This window comes from Sphaerodactylus townsendi, linkage group LG04, assembly GCF_021028975.2.
Source record: "Sphaerodactylus townsendi isolate TG3544 linkage group LG04, MPM_Stown_v2.3, whole genome shotgun sequence".
NCBI classification, from domain to species: domain Eukaryota; kingdom Metazoa; phylum Chordata; class Lepidosauria; order Squamata; family Sphaerodactylidae; genus Sphaerodactylus; species Sphaerodactylus townsendi.
The window spans coordinates 83151237-83167049 of NC_059428.1; the positions used below are offsets into that span (position 1 = coordinate 83151237).

General features: G+C 40.7%; 1 protein-coding gene across 4 annotated transcripts in view; it reads left to right on the forward strand.

The window, feature by feature from the left end:
* MAP3K15 (mitogen-activated protein kinase kinase kinase 15) overlaps positions 1-15813 on the forward strand; it is an 89767-nt gene that overhangs the window by 51628 nt on the left and 22326 nt on the right. For all 4 annotated transcript variants that reach the window (XM_048493101.1, XM_048493103.1, XM_048493100.1 and 1 more), the window contains 5 exons: positions 516-649; positions 1563-1690; positions 5639-5769; positions 5968-6073; positions 9220-9377. In XM_048493101.1, coding sequence (XP_048349058.1) covers positions 516-649; positions 1563-1690; positions 5639-5769; positions 5968-6073; positions 9220-9377 — 657 coding nt within the window. The remainder of the gene's footprint in view (positions 1-515; positions 650-1562; positions 1691-5638; positions 5770-5967; positions 6074-9219; positions 9378-15813) is intronic.

Below are 15813 nucleotides of genomic sequence, written 5' to 3' on the forward strand. Positions count from 1 at the left end.
GTTATATGTTATTTGTAATGGTAGAAAGTGCCATCACAGTGACCCCATAGATTTTCAAGGCGAGATAAACTTGGACATGGTTTGCCACTGCCTGCCTCCACATGGGCTGAGAGAGCTCTGAGAAAACTGTGACTGACCTGAGGTCACCCACCAGGCTTCTTGGGAAGTAAATGAGAATTTTTTCCTAAGTGAAGAAGGCTGAATGGTGGTTTGCCTCATTCTTGCAATGGACATCAGATACCATACATACTTGTAACAGGCGGCTGCCTATATATAGTGTTAAAAAGTTTTTAAATTGTCAATTAAGGCTACATCTGTTCAGGTCATGTAATGCAAAGTTGGTGCCTCATACCATAGTTATCAGAAAACATTTTTGAAGTTCTTGTTCTTTTATTTCTAGCAGTGCTGTTGATTGTACAGGCAAATATATTTGTAATCGCTTTTGTCAAAATCAGCTGAACACACATCCTGTCTCCTTGTCTATGTGTTCGTGTGCTGCTGTGTTCTGCTTTCAGTATGAGTATGACTATGATGAGAATGGAGACAGAGTAATATTAGGCAAAGGGACCTATGGAATAGTGTATGCTGGGAGGGACCTTAGCAATCAGGTCCGAATAGCCATCAAAGAAATTCCAGAGAGGGACAGCAGGTGAGCCTTAGTATTTCTATCAGTACATTCTTGTGTGTTGATGCAATTATTTTTTGTCTTGAACACAAGTTATCCTTTTAATCAGAACATATATTTAGTATATGAGCTCATTCTCATTCTGGTGCACAAAGGTATTGTTAGGCAGTCTCCACTTTAGTTGAGGGACTTAGCTGGAGATACAGAGCAAGAGCCGGTATTTGGGATCAATAGCCTATGTATATCAGGATAGTCCTGGGTGAAAACTCTAAAATGAGCAGACAGTTGTATAATTAAAATATGGTTTTATTAAAGAATAAAAAAAGTTAAATAAGAAATATATTTTTGAACAATTAAGATGCACACACAAGAGCTGACTAAGAAAAAAGGGAGGGCATTGGATTGGGTTTGGGGGTTGGGTAGTGGTTAAAGTAACATCCAGGGAAAACAGTCCTGAAGATGAAAACAACCAGTGTCTCCAGGAGCAAAAAGGAGGACCCACAGGCAAGTATGGGTGAGCATAGGGATCCAGAACGCACGCACGCACGCGTTTTTCATATGACTCAGCTTAATTTCAATATTAGAGAACATAACATAATGGTTTTTCCAAACTATTCCTCTTCGACTTTTTTCTTTTTCACATCCCTCATGTTTATTCCATGCCACATCCTCCAGTTTCAGAAGTTCTAAAAATAATGCATGTGTAGGATTGGATCCAACATGAATATTTCTGTTTGACCTGGTGTTCTTGTGCAGGTGAAGACACAAGGAAAAGACCGTGATTGTCACTTGTACTAAATTACACTGAATGTATCCACACTTGTATTTCTACTTGAACAAGATTGTGTAATTCTGCTTTGAATTGCACTGTAAGAAAGACTGTTTCCTTCTTATTTTACTACTTAGAAAAATTTTCACTTTGTATTTTCATGATTAGATATTCTCAGCCACTACATGAAGAAATTGCTCTCCACAAATATTTAAAGCATCGTAATATAGTCCAGTATCTTGGTTCTGTTTCTGAAGATGGATATATTAAAATCTTTATGGAGCAGGTACCAGGAGGTTTGTTTCATATTAATTTCCCTCTACAAATTTTAAAAGCCTATTTTTCTCTATGAAGTACTAATTTTGTTGCACATTAGTAATAGGTCTGAAGTGTACTGTTTTCATATTTCGTAAATAAACTTTTTATATTAACTCCATCACTAACAAAGTAGTCAAGATATAACAGAAGCATAGATGCCATGGAGTCATATGGGGTCATAAGTCCCTGGGTGCCCGCCATTTGGTCACGTGGGGGTGGAAAAATTCGGGTTCTTTTGTATTTTTTGGTGGTTTTTTCAGTTTTCAGCCTGTGGGGAGACGTACTTTTTAGGATAGCACCACCAAAATTCCAGGGTATCTTCAGGAGACTCTCTTGATGATACCTCACAGGTTTGGTGAAGTTTGGTTCAGGAGGTCTGAGGTTAGGGGCTGATTGCCCTCTAGGTAGCAGCAGAGGGTCCAGAGAAACAGTAGGGCTGAAATTAGTCTTCTTATTGCCATCCCTGTGAACGTGAATGGAGATCAGTATTAAAAGGGCTGTGTAGTGATTAGTTGTTTTAGGCTAGCTAGGATTTAGTTTTGAGTATTATGGAGTAGGTTACACATAGCTGTGGGGTAAGGTATAGTTAGTAGATAGGAAATTAATTATATATTTGGGTGCTGTGTGGTTTCCGGGCTGTATGGCTGTGTTCTAGCAGCATTCTCTCCTGACGTTTCGCCTGCATCTGTGGCTGGCATCTTCAGAGGATCTGATGTTGGGAAAGCAAGTGGAGTATATATCTGTTGGAGTGTCCAGGGTGGGTGGGGAAACCTTGTCATGTGAAAATGCTGAAACAAAGTGACGGCAAGCCAGGTCAATAGTTGAGGGAGCATCTGAATAGAAGTATGGAGGTAACAATGAAGACTATAGCCTGGGGAGTAACCCTGTAGATAGCAAAGGGTCACTGGTGGGAGCATCTGAATAATGAAGTAATCCTGGCCTTTGTTTCTTCTTTTTTTGTCTATGGTCATCACTGTGTGTTAGTGCGGAGCTGGTTCTGACACGAGTCTTGACCCCTAGTATTTTTCAACTACCTGGCAGCCAAGGTTCTGTTCATTTTCATAGTTTCTTCCTTCCCTGGCCAAAATTTGTCCATGTGCTTATGGATAGTTTCAATTGCCTTCTCCTGTGTAGTCTGACATGAAGTGGCTTTCAGAGTGGTCCAGAATTTCTGTTTTTTTCAAAATAATATTCTATGTCCAGGTTGGTTTTATCATGTGTTCTGCTTTATTACTTGCTTCAGATTTTCTGGCTGGAAATAAGTCCTGCAGTGCCTTTGCCCCGATGTTCTTTGATCACGTGTGTCTGCAATGCGCTTTCGTTTGAGTGAAAGTTCCTATGTAGACTTGTCCACAGCTGCATGGTATGTGATAGAGCTCACTGCAGTAGCTAAAGGATCCCTCTTAATCCTTTGCTTCAGGAACAGCGTAGCATCTGTTAAGGAATTTTTCTTAGGTGGGTCTGTAGAATTGTTTGTAAGGGTTGGTGCTTCCTTCATCCGAAGTTTTCCTATGTGATCAGTGGTTCCCTTGATGTATGGTAAGAACACCTTCCCTCTAGATGGCTCTTTATCTTTGTTCATGTGGCTTGTTCTTGGTCTTGCAGCCCTTCTGATTTCTGTATTAGAGTAACCAGTAGCCTGTAGAGCCCTGTTTATTATTATTATTATTTGAATATTATTTGAATATTATTAGAATATTATTTGAAAAAACAGAAATTCTGGACCACTCTGAAAGCCACTATGTCAGACTACACAGAGAAGCAATTGAAATCTATAAGCACATGGACAATTTTAACAGGGTCAAGACTAGGGTACTAGGGTCAAGACTGTGTCAAACCAGCTCCACACTAACACAGGATGACCATAGACAAAAGAAACAAAGGCCAGGATACTTCTATTCAGATGCTCCCACCAGTGACCTTGCTATCTACAGGGTTACTCCCAGGCTATAGTCTTCATTGTTACTCATACTTCTATTCAGATGCCCTCAACTATTGACCTGGTTGCCGCCTTTGTTACTCACAGACAAGGTTTCCCCACCCACCCTGGACACTCCAACAGATATATACTCCACTTGCTTTCCCAACATCAGATCCTCTGAAGATGCCAGCCACAGATGCAGGCGAAACGTCAGGAGAGAATGCTGCTAGAACACGGCCATACAGCCCGGAAACCACACAGCACCCAAGTGATTCCGGCCTTGAAAGCCTTCGACAATACATTAATTATATATTGGTCATTGGACTGTACCTTCAATGTAGGTTCCCCAGCCGGGGTCTAGGGGCTGATTTCTCTGATCCTAGGGTCTAGGGTTAGGGGCTGATTACTCTGCTCCTAGGCTGCTGTTGATCCGCCAGGCACTTGGCCAGTCGGGATAACATCGGATATTCGCTACCAATAATGTCTGGCCTCCTGTGGGTGCAGGAGGAGAGAGAAGGGGGAAAAGAAAAATTCTGACGCCGTCAACAAAATATGTTTTAACTTTGTGAGGGTGGAATGTTTTTCATAGTTTTGGTAGTTGGTTAACATTTTAATGTATTTATTGATGTGAACCGCCCTGAGCTCGGGGAGAGGGTGGTATATAAATTGAACAAATTATTATTATTATTATGGACCTCCAAAGGAGGTGCCCCATCCCCCATTGTTTCCAATGGGAGCTAACAGTAGATGGGGCTACCCCAGGGGTAGGGAACCTGCGGCTCTCCAGATGTTCAGGAACTACAATTCCCATCAGCCTCTGTCAGCATGGCCAATTGGCCATGCTGGTAGGGTCTGATGGGAATTGTAGTTCCTGAACATTTGGAGAGCCGCAGGTTCCCTACCCCTGGGCTACCCCCTTGAGGGTCCATAACTCCCTTTAAGAGTCTCTCTTTCAGGTGTATTTAAAAGGAGAATCTGGGCTCCTTAGTTTAAACAACATTAAAAGTGATGCTGTTTCAGGTTGGATTCAGCAGCACCCAACAAGCTGTCAAACCTCCAGAGCTGGAGCCTGTGCCAGCATTCTCAGCCCCTTCCTGCCTGCCAAGTGGTAGACCTGGGCCCCTTTCCACTTACCTAGTGGTAAACCTGGGCGTTCCTTCGTAAGATCAGCAGATGGCTCGATCTCCCCCCACCCCCCATGTCTAGGGAAAACTCACATTTTGCCCTGGGCTCCATTTCCCCTAGATACGCCTCTGAGATATAGTGCTACTCCTCAAAACATCTGCCATGGTTTTATGAAGGATAGGTGGTAAACACAAGTCGTTAAAATACTCTGTTACGAAATCAAACTTGGGAGAGCCATGCTTGTTTCTACAAAACCTTGGGTTCTTTTTCCAGATGCTCTGAAACCAGCTGAGTTCTCAATGCTTTTATTGAAAATAAAGACAGAAAATAATAAAGCGTTCAATACAGATATTTCTCAGCTGAATGGCACCGTTCCTTCAGGCCTTTTCTCTGCCTCTCTGAGCTCAGAGATCCTCACCCCAGCTCAGCCTGGATCCGATAAACCTGTATTACTTACTTCCCAGAAAAACTTCCTTTCTCCCATGTGCTTCCAAATAATTCTTCTGATCTAACCATTTGGCTATTCACTTTGGTTTCTCTGAGGATCAAAGGTTTTTAACAGGGTGGTGTGAGTTCTTAGGCTTCTCTCCATGCAGTTGGCGTAATTAATTGTGATTATTCTGAGTTGGAAAGATTTCAGCATCCATTTTGTGTGTGGTAGGGAGAAGGCAGAGAAATATAAAAGGCCGAAGACATCCTGGCTCATTTTAATCACAAACCAACCAACTTCTCTTGTAATGGTGGAATGTTATCCATGAGTTTTGTCCAGAATTATGTTGAAACATACAAAGTGTAGATGTGCAACAGTGTGAGAATTATAACAGCTCTGAGGACCCTTGGAAGTGTAATTTTATGTTTTTTGTTTTCTGTCTAAACCCAGGAAGTCTTTCTGTCCTCCTAAGATCAAAATGGGGACCATTGAAAGAACCTACAATTAAATTTTATACCAAGCAAATTCTAGAGGGTCTGAAGTATCTCCATGAAAACCAGATCGTACACAGAGACATAAAAGTGAGCATGTAGATAATTCCTTTTTATATATATTCAAGAAATGCAACATTGTTTCACTAATGTAATCTGCTCTTTGAGGCAAGTTATTAAACTCTCTTCTAATAATTGGTAAAAATATAAAAGGCATTCAATTAGGGTATATTTGGCACAATTTCTAGTGATGTTTGTGTACTCGCGTCTTACTATTTTGTTTCTTAGGGAGATAATGTTTTGGTGAACACTTATAGTGGTGTGGTAAAAATTTCTGATTTTGGGACTTCCAAACGTTTGGCAGGAGTCAATCCATGTACAGAGACATTCACAGGTAAGAAAAGATACAAAACTTTTTGTGTTTTTGGTTTGTACGTACATTCTGTGTATTCCTTGACATCCCACTGCCTGCTGCGAGTCTGCTTTTCCTGATTTTTAAACTTCACCCATCAAGTCACTCTTAAAGGCATACAACCTCAAGGTTAAAGCTATTATTGCACTTATATTGATATTGTAGCCCCTTTACAAAAATAACCACCCCCCCATGAAAGAGGCAAAGCAATTCCCTGTACCACACTCTGGTGAAGAAAGGGACCATGTCTGAAAACTGATATTCTCCCACGTTCTCCATACACACACACACACACACACGCACACACATACACACAGATTTCCTGCTGCAAAGAAGCAAAGAGCAAAGAATAATGCAGGGCCATTTGTTCCATCTTCCCTGTGAAACAAGATTAAGAGTTGTTCTTTGCCTCCTCTCACAAAAAGTGGAAATTATGGAATCTGCCATGCAGTGAGCGTGAGAGAGGGGAAAGGCATCCATAACAGAAGACTCTCCCTTCAGTGTGCAGGGCAGAGCACCAGTGTATAATCAGCCTCCATGTCTGTGGCATTTTTTAGTCAGGATTCACCAGAACATCCACATCAGCATTTTTCCTGTTTATTATGCAATGTCCTGCAGAAATACCTGTAAGTCACAGTATCTGTCTGTACTGGCTTTTGTACCTTATTGTTTTCATACTTTCCATTTTCTTTATGTGTTTTAAGTTTTGGAGGCTTTTTTAAAAGAGAAATATCCAAGGCAGAGGAATAGCAACGAGGAAAAGTGCCTGGTGCACTGGTGCATCCTCCACCCCTGTCTGTCCCTGTCTGCCCCTGCCCCGGAATGCCCCTGCCAGGTCCCGGAATGCCTTCGTCACACCCCCACAGGGGTGCATGTCCCGTGCATCGTGCAGTCCCTTCCCCTTGGAGCTACATCTCTGACCCAAGACATTTGATCTGAAGACAAGCCTTTTCCCTGTCCCACTTTCTTTGTCAAATCTTGCTTCCTAGTGCAGTAACTATGGAAGGCTTTCTGGCTATGTCTACGCTCAAGAGGACTTTCAATAGGGAATCCATGTTATCCTTGAGAGCCAGCTATGGAGATGGGCCTAACTACCTATCTGGAAAAGTTTGTGTGGTTATTTAAAAATATTTCTGTGTCGCTTTTGTGTTGTATGTTTATCTGACATGAAAAGCCTATAAAATGAGATTGTACTGTGGAGGAAGGAATATACATATGCTGGAAACTGATAAAAATGTAGTTCTGGGAAGCTGTGAAGTCAGACTATGCAAGGATGTTAGTCTTGAGTAAAGAATTGGAAATCTTGAATGACTGGCATATATGTAGACTGTTTGAACGTGGATGACATTTATCTGCAGGTTAGCAGAACACAACAATAGTCAAACATTATAAAGCCTTATATGGCTTATGAAGTACAAAGTGACTTCAGAACTCAATAAAATCTACATTAGCTATCCAAGATTGATTCAACATATCCTTTGTGTAATACTTGCTTAGATGTTCATATTATCTGTATGGTCTATCAAGTGATGCAAACAGAATTACAGAGACAGAATGCTTTGATGGTCCTCCACAGGGGTGTGCTTCCTTTGATCTTTCAGCAGATGTGAAGCCTTTTTGGTTTTTAAAATTTTTTATCAGATTTGCTAGCCTCTTTGTATTTCCTATTCTGAGCTTTATGAGGCTTATAGCCTGATTCAACAATATTTACTCAGCAGTAAGCCTTGGTTATTCTGTTGGGATTTGTACCTGTGTAAGTGTCATTGCCTCTCATCCCACAACGTTAGTGTATTGTAGCCACCTGAAAGAGACATCCATGGAGTTAATGGCCAGTTACAATGTGCTTGCTGTGTGAAGGAGGTGAATGTCTATCACAGCAAGATTTCTTGTACAGACCTATTTCCTGGAGCCCCACTTTCACTTTCCACTCTTTCTGTGGCAAGGGAGACCACTTTTAGCATGACTTTTAATTTGCTTCACCACCAGAATGGAGAGATTTGCCAGTAAGCACAACTTTGCCCTGGAGATCATCCCCCCACTCGTGGCCAGCCTTCCCTCTCCCTTGCACTGCCACCCACGCCCCGTCCCTCTTTCCATTTTGGTGGCTGTTTCAAGCTAAAAAAAAGGTTTACTCACATGGGCTTAGCTAAAACACACCAACCTCCACATTTCATGTTGATAGATCCATATCTCGATATAATAAGGACAGAGAGTGTATGGAAATAACAAACCTATCTGTCCTCCAGGAGCAGTGGCAGCAGCAGGAAGGGGGGCAGATAATATCAGCACTAGCAGCTGTGTCCACTTCTTCAGCAGCATGTGATCCAGGGAATTACTTTGCTCATTTATGGAGAGGGGGGGAGTATTTATAGATGAAAGTTCAGTGTAACAACTGAGCCATTTTATCATGACTACAATCCTTGGGCATTATAATGGTTGAATGTTGCTTAACCATAACTGTAAGAACACCTTCATAATAGGCACCTTGTTCCTGTAAGCAGATTATATTATACTTCAGAAGCGTAATAAATATATCCCTCTCTTTCTAAATTTCAAATTAATGTTTTGTTCGTTTAATGTTTTGGGGTCTATTGCCTAAGTTAGAATTTTCACTGTACATTATGGAAAAATAGTTGAGAGCTTATTACACGTTTATTTTACTTCCATTAGATTCATTGCTCACACATAAAAAAGGCAGAACATTGATATCAAAACATATACAATATCCATATCAAATATTCCTTTTGAAGAGGTTTAAACAAGTCTGTTGCTGTTCTGTCAGTGAGCAACCCAGTAAATCATTATTGTATCCCACTACCAGAGGTTGTATTCACGCAATCAACCTTTGTATGTGCAAAAACATGAAAAAGGAAAAGGTTACTTTTGTCTACAATCTCATTAATTGGACTGAATGGATTTTCTTCTTTCTGAAATCCATTACAAGATCAGAATCAGTCATGTAGAAAAATTGTGATGAAAGGCAGCGCAGGGACTACAGATTGTTTCCATTGCTACATGTTAATCTTTTTCACTTCAGCCATACTAGAAAGGTCATTTCACAAAATCTCTAATAAAGGGTTATTCACGATCCCATAACAATAAAATTAACAAGTTTTTCGTGATTGTAGGCACTTTGCAGTATATGGCTCCAGAAATTATTGATAAGGGGCCTCGAGGATATGGTGCACCAGCTGACATGTGGTCTCTAGGATGCACCATCATTGAAATGGCAACAGGGAAGCCTCCATTTCATGAGCTGGGAGAACCACAGGCAGCTATGTTTAAGGTAAGTGGGGGAACTAATTGCCAGTGAGTTTGTGCTTACTGTCTAGTTTTAGTGCCACCCATTGTAAAGCAAGTTAACTCTAGTGAATCTGGTCAAGAGAGTATTTTGTTTGGAGCTCTATAGCCTTAGTATCTCTAAAACCTGATGTGGTAACATGTTTCATGTTCACTGGTATTGAACAGATGTTCCTGTGGCAAACTTATAAAATGTGGGTACAGAGGCGTATCTGCCATGGGAACATGGGGAGACAAATGTCCCTGGGCGCCCTCCATTTGGTCACCCCTGCAAAAAAAAATCAGATTCATTTGTGTTTTTTGTATTTTTTAGTGTTTTTTCGGTTTTTGGCCTGGAAGGGGCACAGATTTTAGGCTAGCAGCACCATCATTTCAGGGTATCTTTAGGAGACTCTCCTGATGATACCACCCAGGATTGGTGAGGTTTGGTTCTGGGAGTCCAAAGTTATGGACTCCCGAATGAGATGCCCAATCCCCCATTGTTTCTATTTGGAGCTAATAGGAGATGGGGGCTACACCTTTGAGGGTCCATAACTTTGGATCCCCTGATCACCAAACCTGGGTGGTATCATCAGGAGAGTCTCCTAAAGATACCCTGAAATGATGGTGCTGCTAGCTTAACAATTGCAATGACAATGACAGCAGACGCCCCCCAAATTTCCCCAGATTCTCCTTTTAAATCCACCCCCTTCGGCATGGACTTAAAGGGAGAATCTGAGGTCTCCAGTTTAAACATTGAAAGTGATGCTGTTTCAGGGTGGGGAAGAATCCATGCAACTAGGTACCCTGAGGAGGTACATCCATGGCAATGACCTGGTTGGCTCTACTTGCAGAGGCTCTAGCTAAGGTATTTTGTCAGGTTTTCCTACAAAGATCTTGACAGACAGGGGGCGCAATTTCTTGTCAGAGTTGATGGAATGTCTGTGGAAGTGCTGTGGGGAGAAGTTGTCACAGTTGTTGTTTACCTACAGGGAAGTTCCACAAGGATCTATAGGTTTTTCACCTACTGACCTCATGTTTAGGAGGAAGGTAAGAGGGCTGCTAGCTTTTGGGCCTAATTATCTGTTAAGCTGCTACTGTGCTCTGTGGCCAACTTCAGCTCTGAAGTTGCCTGCATGCCTCAGTGTATTTTATATAGTGACTTTAAACTTGGGAAGAATACTTATGCAGTAGAATGCATGGCAGAAGTTCAACTTCACAATATTTGTTTAACTTTTACATGAAAGCCTGAAAAATGGTAACTAAGTCTGATGCAGTCAGAGCAAAGAAGGTCAGGCCACTGTAAGTGCTTAGTTATAATTAAAAATATAATCGGATTATGTAAGTGCACTTTAATATACTGTTCATACTTGCAAACCAGATGAGTAAAACTGAAGTCAAAATGCAACGTACATCTATACAAGTGTAGAATTACAATTTTGTAATTTAATGGGAAGGTTGTTTGCCAAATTAAGTTGTCCAGTTTCAGTTGAAAGTGAAGGCCATTTATTTTTATTCAGTAGACGTCACTACTGCGAATGTGTATTGACTGAATGCTCAGATATTGGAAGCTTTTGAATATCAGGCACCCATGCAATATTATTTATTTATTTATCCATTTATTTACTTTATTTATAGTTTGTGTTTCTCATTGAGACTCAAGGAAGATGGTTTGTGGAATCATTTCTTAAGATATAGATGCCCATAGAGTTGCACTTCCACTAGTTTTGCAGGTATCAAGATGTGAAATAAACTTGTGACAATTGTTGACAGTTTTTAATTGTGGTAATTAAAAAGAAAAGTCCATGTCCAGGAGCTGGTCTCCAACTACAGGAAAGGTTATCTCCTCCTTGTCCTCTGGCTCACTTGTATGGCTATGGTCAATACTGGGAATAGGGTACTACTAGTGCAATCCATTCGGGTGGGGGCTGAATGGATTCCTGGAAACAGCTAGAGGATGTTCCGACCTGGATGCCCATTGTGCTGGTGCAAGGGGCAAATGCACTTGCAGAGGGTGTAGTATTCCAGAAGCTGTCACATGTGCGAGTGCATCTCCACCATGGGAGTAGGTGGGGGCAGTCTGGGGGTGTTCCTGGGGTGGAATCAACTTTAGTCACCTACCACAGGGATTTTGGCCTGGGAATGCCTCCTACACCGCCTGGTAAGCTATGCCGTGTTTAATGTGTCATAGCCCATTGGGTAGCAATAGGAGTTTCCAGGTCAGCTGAGGAGTTCCTCAGTTTTTTATGCTCCCCTGCGCTCCCTCTAGTAGGCAACTCAGTGGTACTAGGGGGCACCATTCTTAGCTGTCACAGAATTGTCGTCGCCCCCCCCCCCCCGAAGATTGCACTGTAAACTACATGGTGTTTGGTTTGATCCAGCAAGGTAGATTATATATATTTTTGTAGGTAGTGTTGGAGACTTTATGCAACTCAAGAGACCAGAATGGTTGGCCTTGGATGTGATTTAAAGTTCAAGCAATTGGATGGGCTTATATTTACAGTGTCATTCTAGTATAAACAAAAGTGTTCTGTTAATAGGTGTGTTGGGGGAAACAGTTCCAGGGAATTTCAGCCAAGAATTTAAGCCAAGGGGGAAAGCCATTTTGAGTTCAAGGGTGGTAAGAATCATAAGTAAAGTTTAAGATTATTTTAACACTTCAGTCTCCTGGCCAGCAATTTCTAATCATGATTAGTATAAAGTTTGCAGCAGCAAATATAATCCATAGAACTAGTGTAACACATTTGTTAAGAGAAGAGGTTATATGATCTTAATATTACTGATTGGAACACACATACACACACACATATACACACACACACTAAGTGATTAACTCTTTAGGTAAGACATGGTCTCTCAGTCTAATCTGCACAGAACAGTATATTGAACTCCCAAGAAATAGTATATAAATAAGCTTTTGTGTTCATGTACACTTCTTTTGAAAAAGCTTATACCAAGAATAAAACTTTGTTGATCTTAAAAGTGCCACTGGACTCAAACTTTTGTGGGCCAAGATGTGGACCCTCCCACTTGGGCTATCTTAATGTAAACCATGATAACAAAAAACGTAACAACTTTGTGTGGGTAAAATTTTACACTCCAGCATCTTCGATCAGTGGGTCCTGGCCCACTCTGATGACGCACTCCCTCTGCACATTGCAAGAGCGCTTGCCCAATTGGGACCCGGCTTTCGCACATGTACAAGCCAGGCCCTGATGCCACCCCATGTCCATAACTGGGCAAACAATGCGGTCCTCGTTTGGGCCCTCCCCTCTGCAATGGCTGCCGCGTTTCAGGCGCAGCCAGGCTTTTCTGCTGCTTTCAGACCAACATGACTACCCACCTGAATCTATATAAATACTAAACATTATTGTTTGCAATAACATGCCATGCAAAATGTATTTCTGGTTTTTTCTACTTCAGCATAATTCTGCAGTTTTAGTTGTCTAGCAGTGTATTTCTTTAAATGCATGCAAGCACAATGGGGTTTTTGTTATCTGCAAGCACTACACAGTGAATTATAATGTTTATTTATCAAACTAGAAGAACTTCTCCTCAGAAAATCTTACAGGATATATTTTTGAATGTTATATATAACTACCCCAAAACTCAACTTCTAACAACAGGATACTTTAATGCACAAAATGGCACAAGTAATGAGCAGGTACTAAAAGTTATTTTGGGGGATGAGAGTTATTTTCAGATAATGTAATGGTTAGCAGGAGTTCAAGAGACAAGATAAACAAGGTGAGGAATGTTACTTTTGAATGGTCTTAAAATCTATGGCTCATTCCGCACATGCAGAATAATGCACTTTCAAACTGCTTTCAGTGCTCTTTAAAGCTGTGCGGAATAGCAAAATCCACTTGCAAACAGTTGTGAAAGTGGTTTGAAAACGCATTATTTTGTATGTGCGGAAGGGGCCTATATAATAAAGGAGATTGTACTTGTGTGACAGGCTGTGGTGTAGTGCCCACGGGGCGGAGGGGCGTGATGCCCCAGGCGTGCCCCGGGGCAGGGGCATTCCAGGGTGTTCCAGGGTGGGGCGGACAGTGCTTCAGCAGGGGCGCAGGGCATGCACGTGCCTCAGGTACAGTTTCCCCTTGCTCCACCCCTGGTGGCAGGCAAAGGAATAAGTGTTAAAGATTTTGCCTTGGTTTTTCCACATCTTGTTCAACAAATTATATTCTTTGATGTTGGAGAATATAACTGGGGTGGCTATTTACCAGATGGTTTCGTGACCAGTAAACATCCAACAAAGCAATAATAGACCTTAGAATGTTAAAGCAGACCTAAACTGAAACCAATGCAGTGATCTGAAGAATTGGGGACTAAAGCTTGGCAGATTATACAAAGTGAGGAAAGAGGCAAATTGGTCAGGGAAGTCCTTATAAAAAAGCTGATGGAAGTATCTTGAACAAATATGAACTAATACCTGAGCTTTACAGTCCAGTAATTGCCCCCCCCCCCCATGATCATAGGTTTAAAACAAAAAGAAAAAATGGGTGGTTTGAATCTATATGTAGATGGTGAGTTATAAAGATAGTAAATTACATCACTATTGTAGGCTAACCAACTCAAGAAGGATATTGGAGCAGCTCAACTTTTGCAAAACGAAGTATAAAGGAGTGCTAAAAAATAAAGAAATGGGAAATATTGAAGAGAAAATGGAAACAACTCGTAGCCTGTAATAGTAATGGTAATTGTGTCTTCTGGAGCCTGGTAAATTCAAGTACTTAGGTTGACTTTTCATTCTCGCTGGCAATTTCCTCTTTGATTTAAGAAAAGTCTGTAGGAATCTGTAAGGAAGGAGAGGTAGTATAGAAACAAAGATGGAAGTTGAAGAAGGAGAATTGGAAACCTGGCAAACCTAGAAAAGAGATACATGCCTGAATTAAAATAAGACAATGAAATACTGCTGGACCTGATATGATCGTGATAGAATCACTGAAAGTGGATCCTGAGAGGTCGACTGTACTTTATACCCATTATTTACAAAAGTCAATGAAACTGGTAAATTCTTAGTGAAATGGACAAGTCTATTAATGTTTATAAAAAGGATTCAAAATATGAATGGACACATTGTAGACCAATCTGTTTAGTATCAGGAGTTTCCAGTCTTTATTTTGCTGCTTTGTTAGGTGTACAGAATGTGTGGTGACCGAACAAACTATTATTCTGGAGAAGGTAGGATTTCAAAGAGGCTTAAGCATCACAGACCATGAGTTAGTGTTGTACTTTCTGGTTGAAAAATATATATATCCATGACCTCAGAAATATAGGAGAAATGAATGTCCATGTCAGGAAGATGCATATGTGGATCTAGGTAGTGTCTTTGATTCTGCCTCATGAGAAAGACTGTAAAACAAGTTGGAGAAATCATCTATTAATTGCAGGCTCTTAGGACTAACGAAAATCTTCATAATGGTATTTATATGAGAATGAGGCGTGGACTTCATGTTAACCAATCAGATAGCATTATGGAAGACAGAGGAGTATAGCAAGGTATAATGCTAGCACCAAATGTTATTCAATCTTTACATTAATAATTTTCAAAGTTACTTTGGAGATAAATGCTACCACTCCTGCATGTCGCATACCTGCCATATATAGATGAAATAGTCTGCTTTCTCAAACAGTAATGGAGCTTTAATTCTGTTAAAATGCCAAGCTTTAATTCTGTTAAAATGAAGAATTAATAACTAATTATGATATGTCAAAAGTAATGACTTTCATCTATTGAGCAGGCCCTAATTAAGTTAATTGGTTAGTGGATGGTCAAACTCTGGAGCAGGTACAACAATTTAAAAATCTAGCGATCTTATTTAGATATAATTTAAAGTGGAGATACCATTGGACGTCAGTGCTGGAGAAGGTCAGAATAGAAGGGTTTTTTTTTTAAGATTTTGATACAAAGAGCATGGATGTAATGACCCTTCAGCATTTGCTGTATTTTAGGTTAAAATAACTTCGCTAATAACTTATGAGGCAAAGTTATGAACTGAGGAAGTGAATGAGAACATTGATCAACCTCTAATGTTCCAAATTGAGTTTCTGGTTCTGCTCCTAGAGAAGAGCTTGAATTGAGATCACTGGAAGTGCATTCCTGGCACCACATGAAAGTTCTGTTTTGTACTGAAGATTACGAGCTATTGTCAGGGTAAAGCAAGATCACTATGGGTTCCAACTTACTGATGAAAAAAGGCTAGGAATAGAAATTGAAGCCCTGAAGGAGTTGGGTAAAGTTGCAGCCATTTCTCTTTTGAAAAAGAAGGTAGTACAGTTAGGCAAAGCAAGTACTTCTTCTAGAGCAGGCAGGGTTTGCTCATTATTTTCTGGTGGTCTCCAACCTCCCCATGCCCTGACAACCTATTTGAAAAAGTTTAACAATCCTCACCTATATTCAAGCATTTTAGCTAGGATGAATGCTTATTCCCATAAGC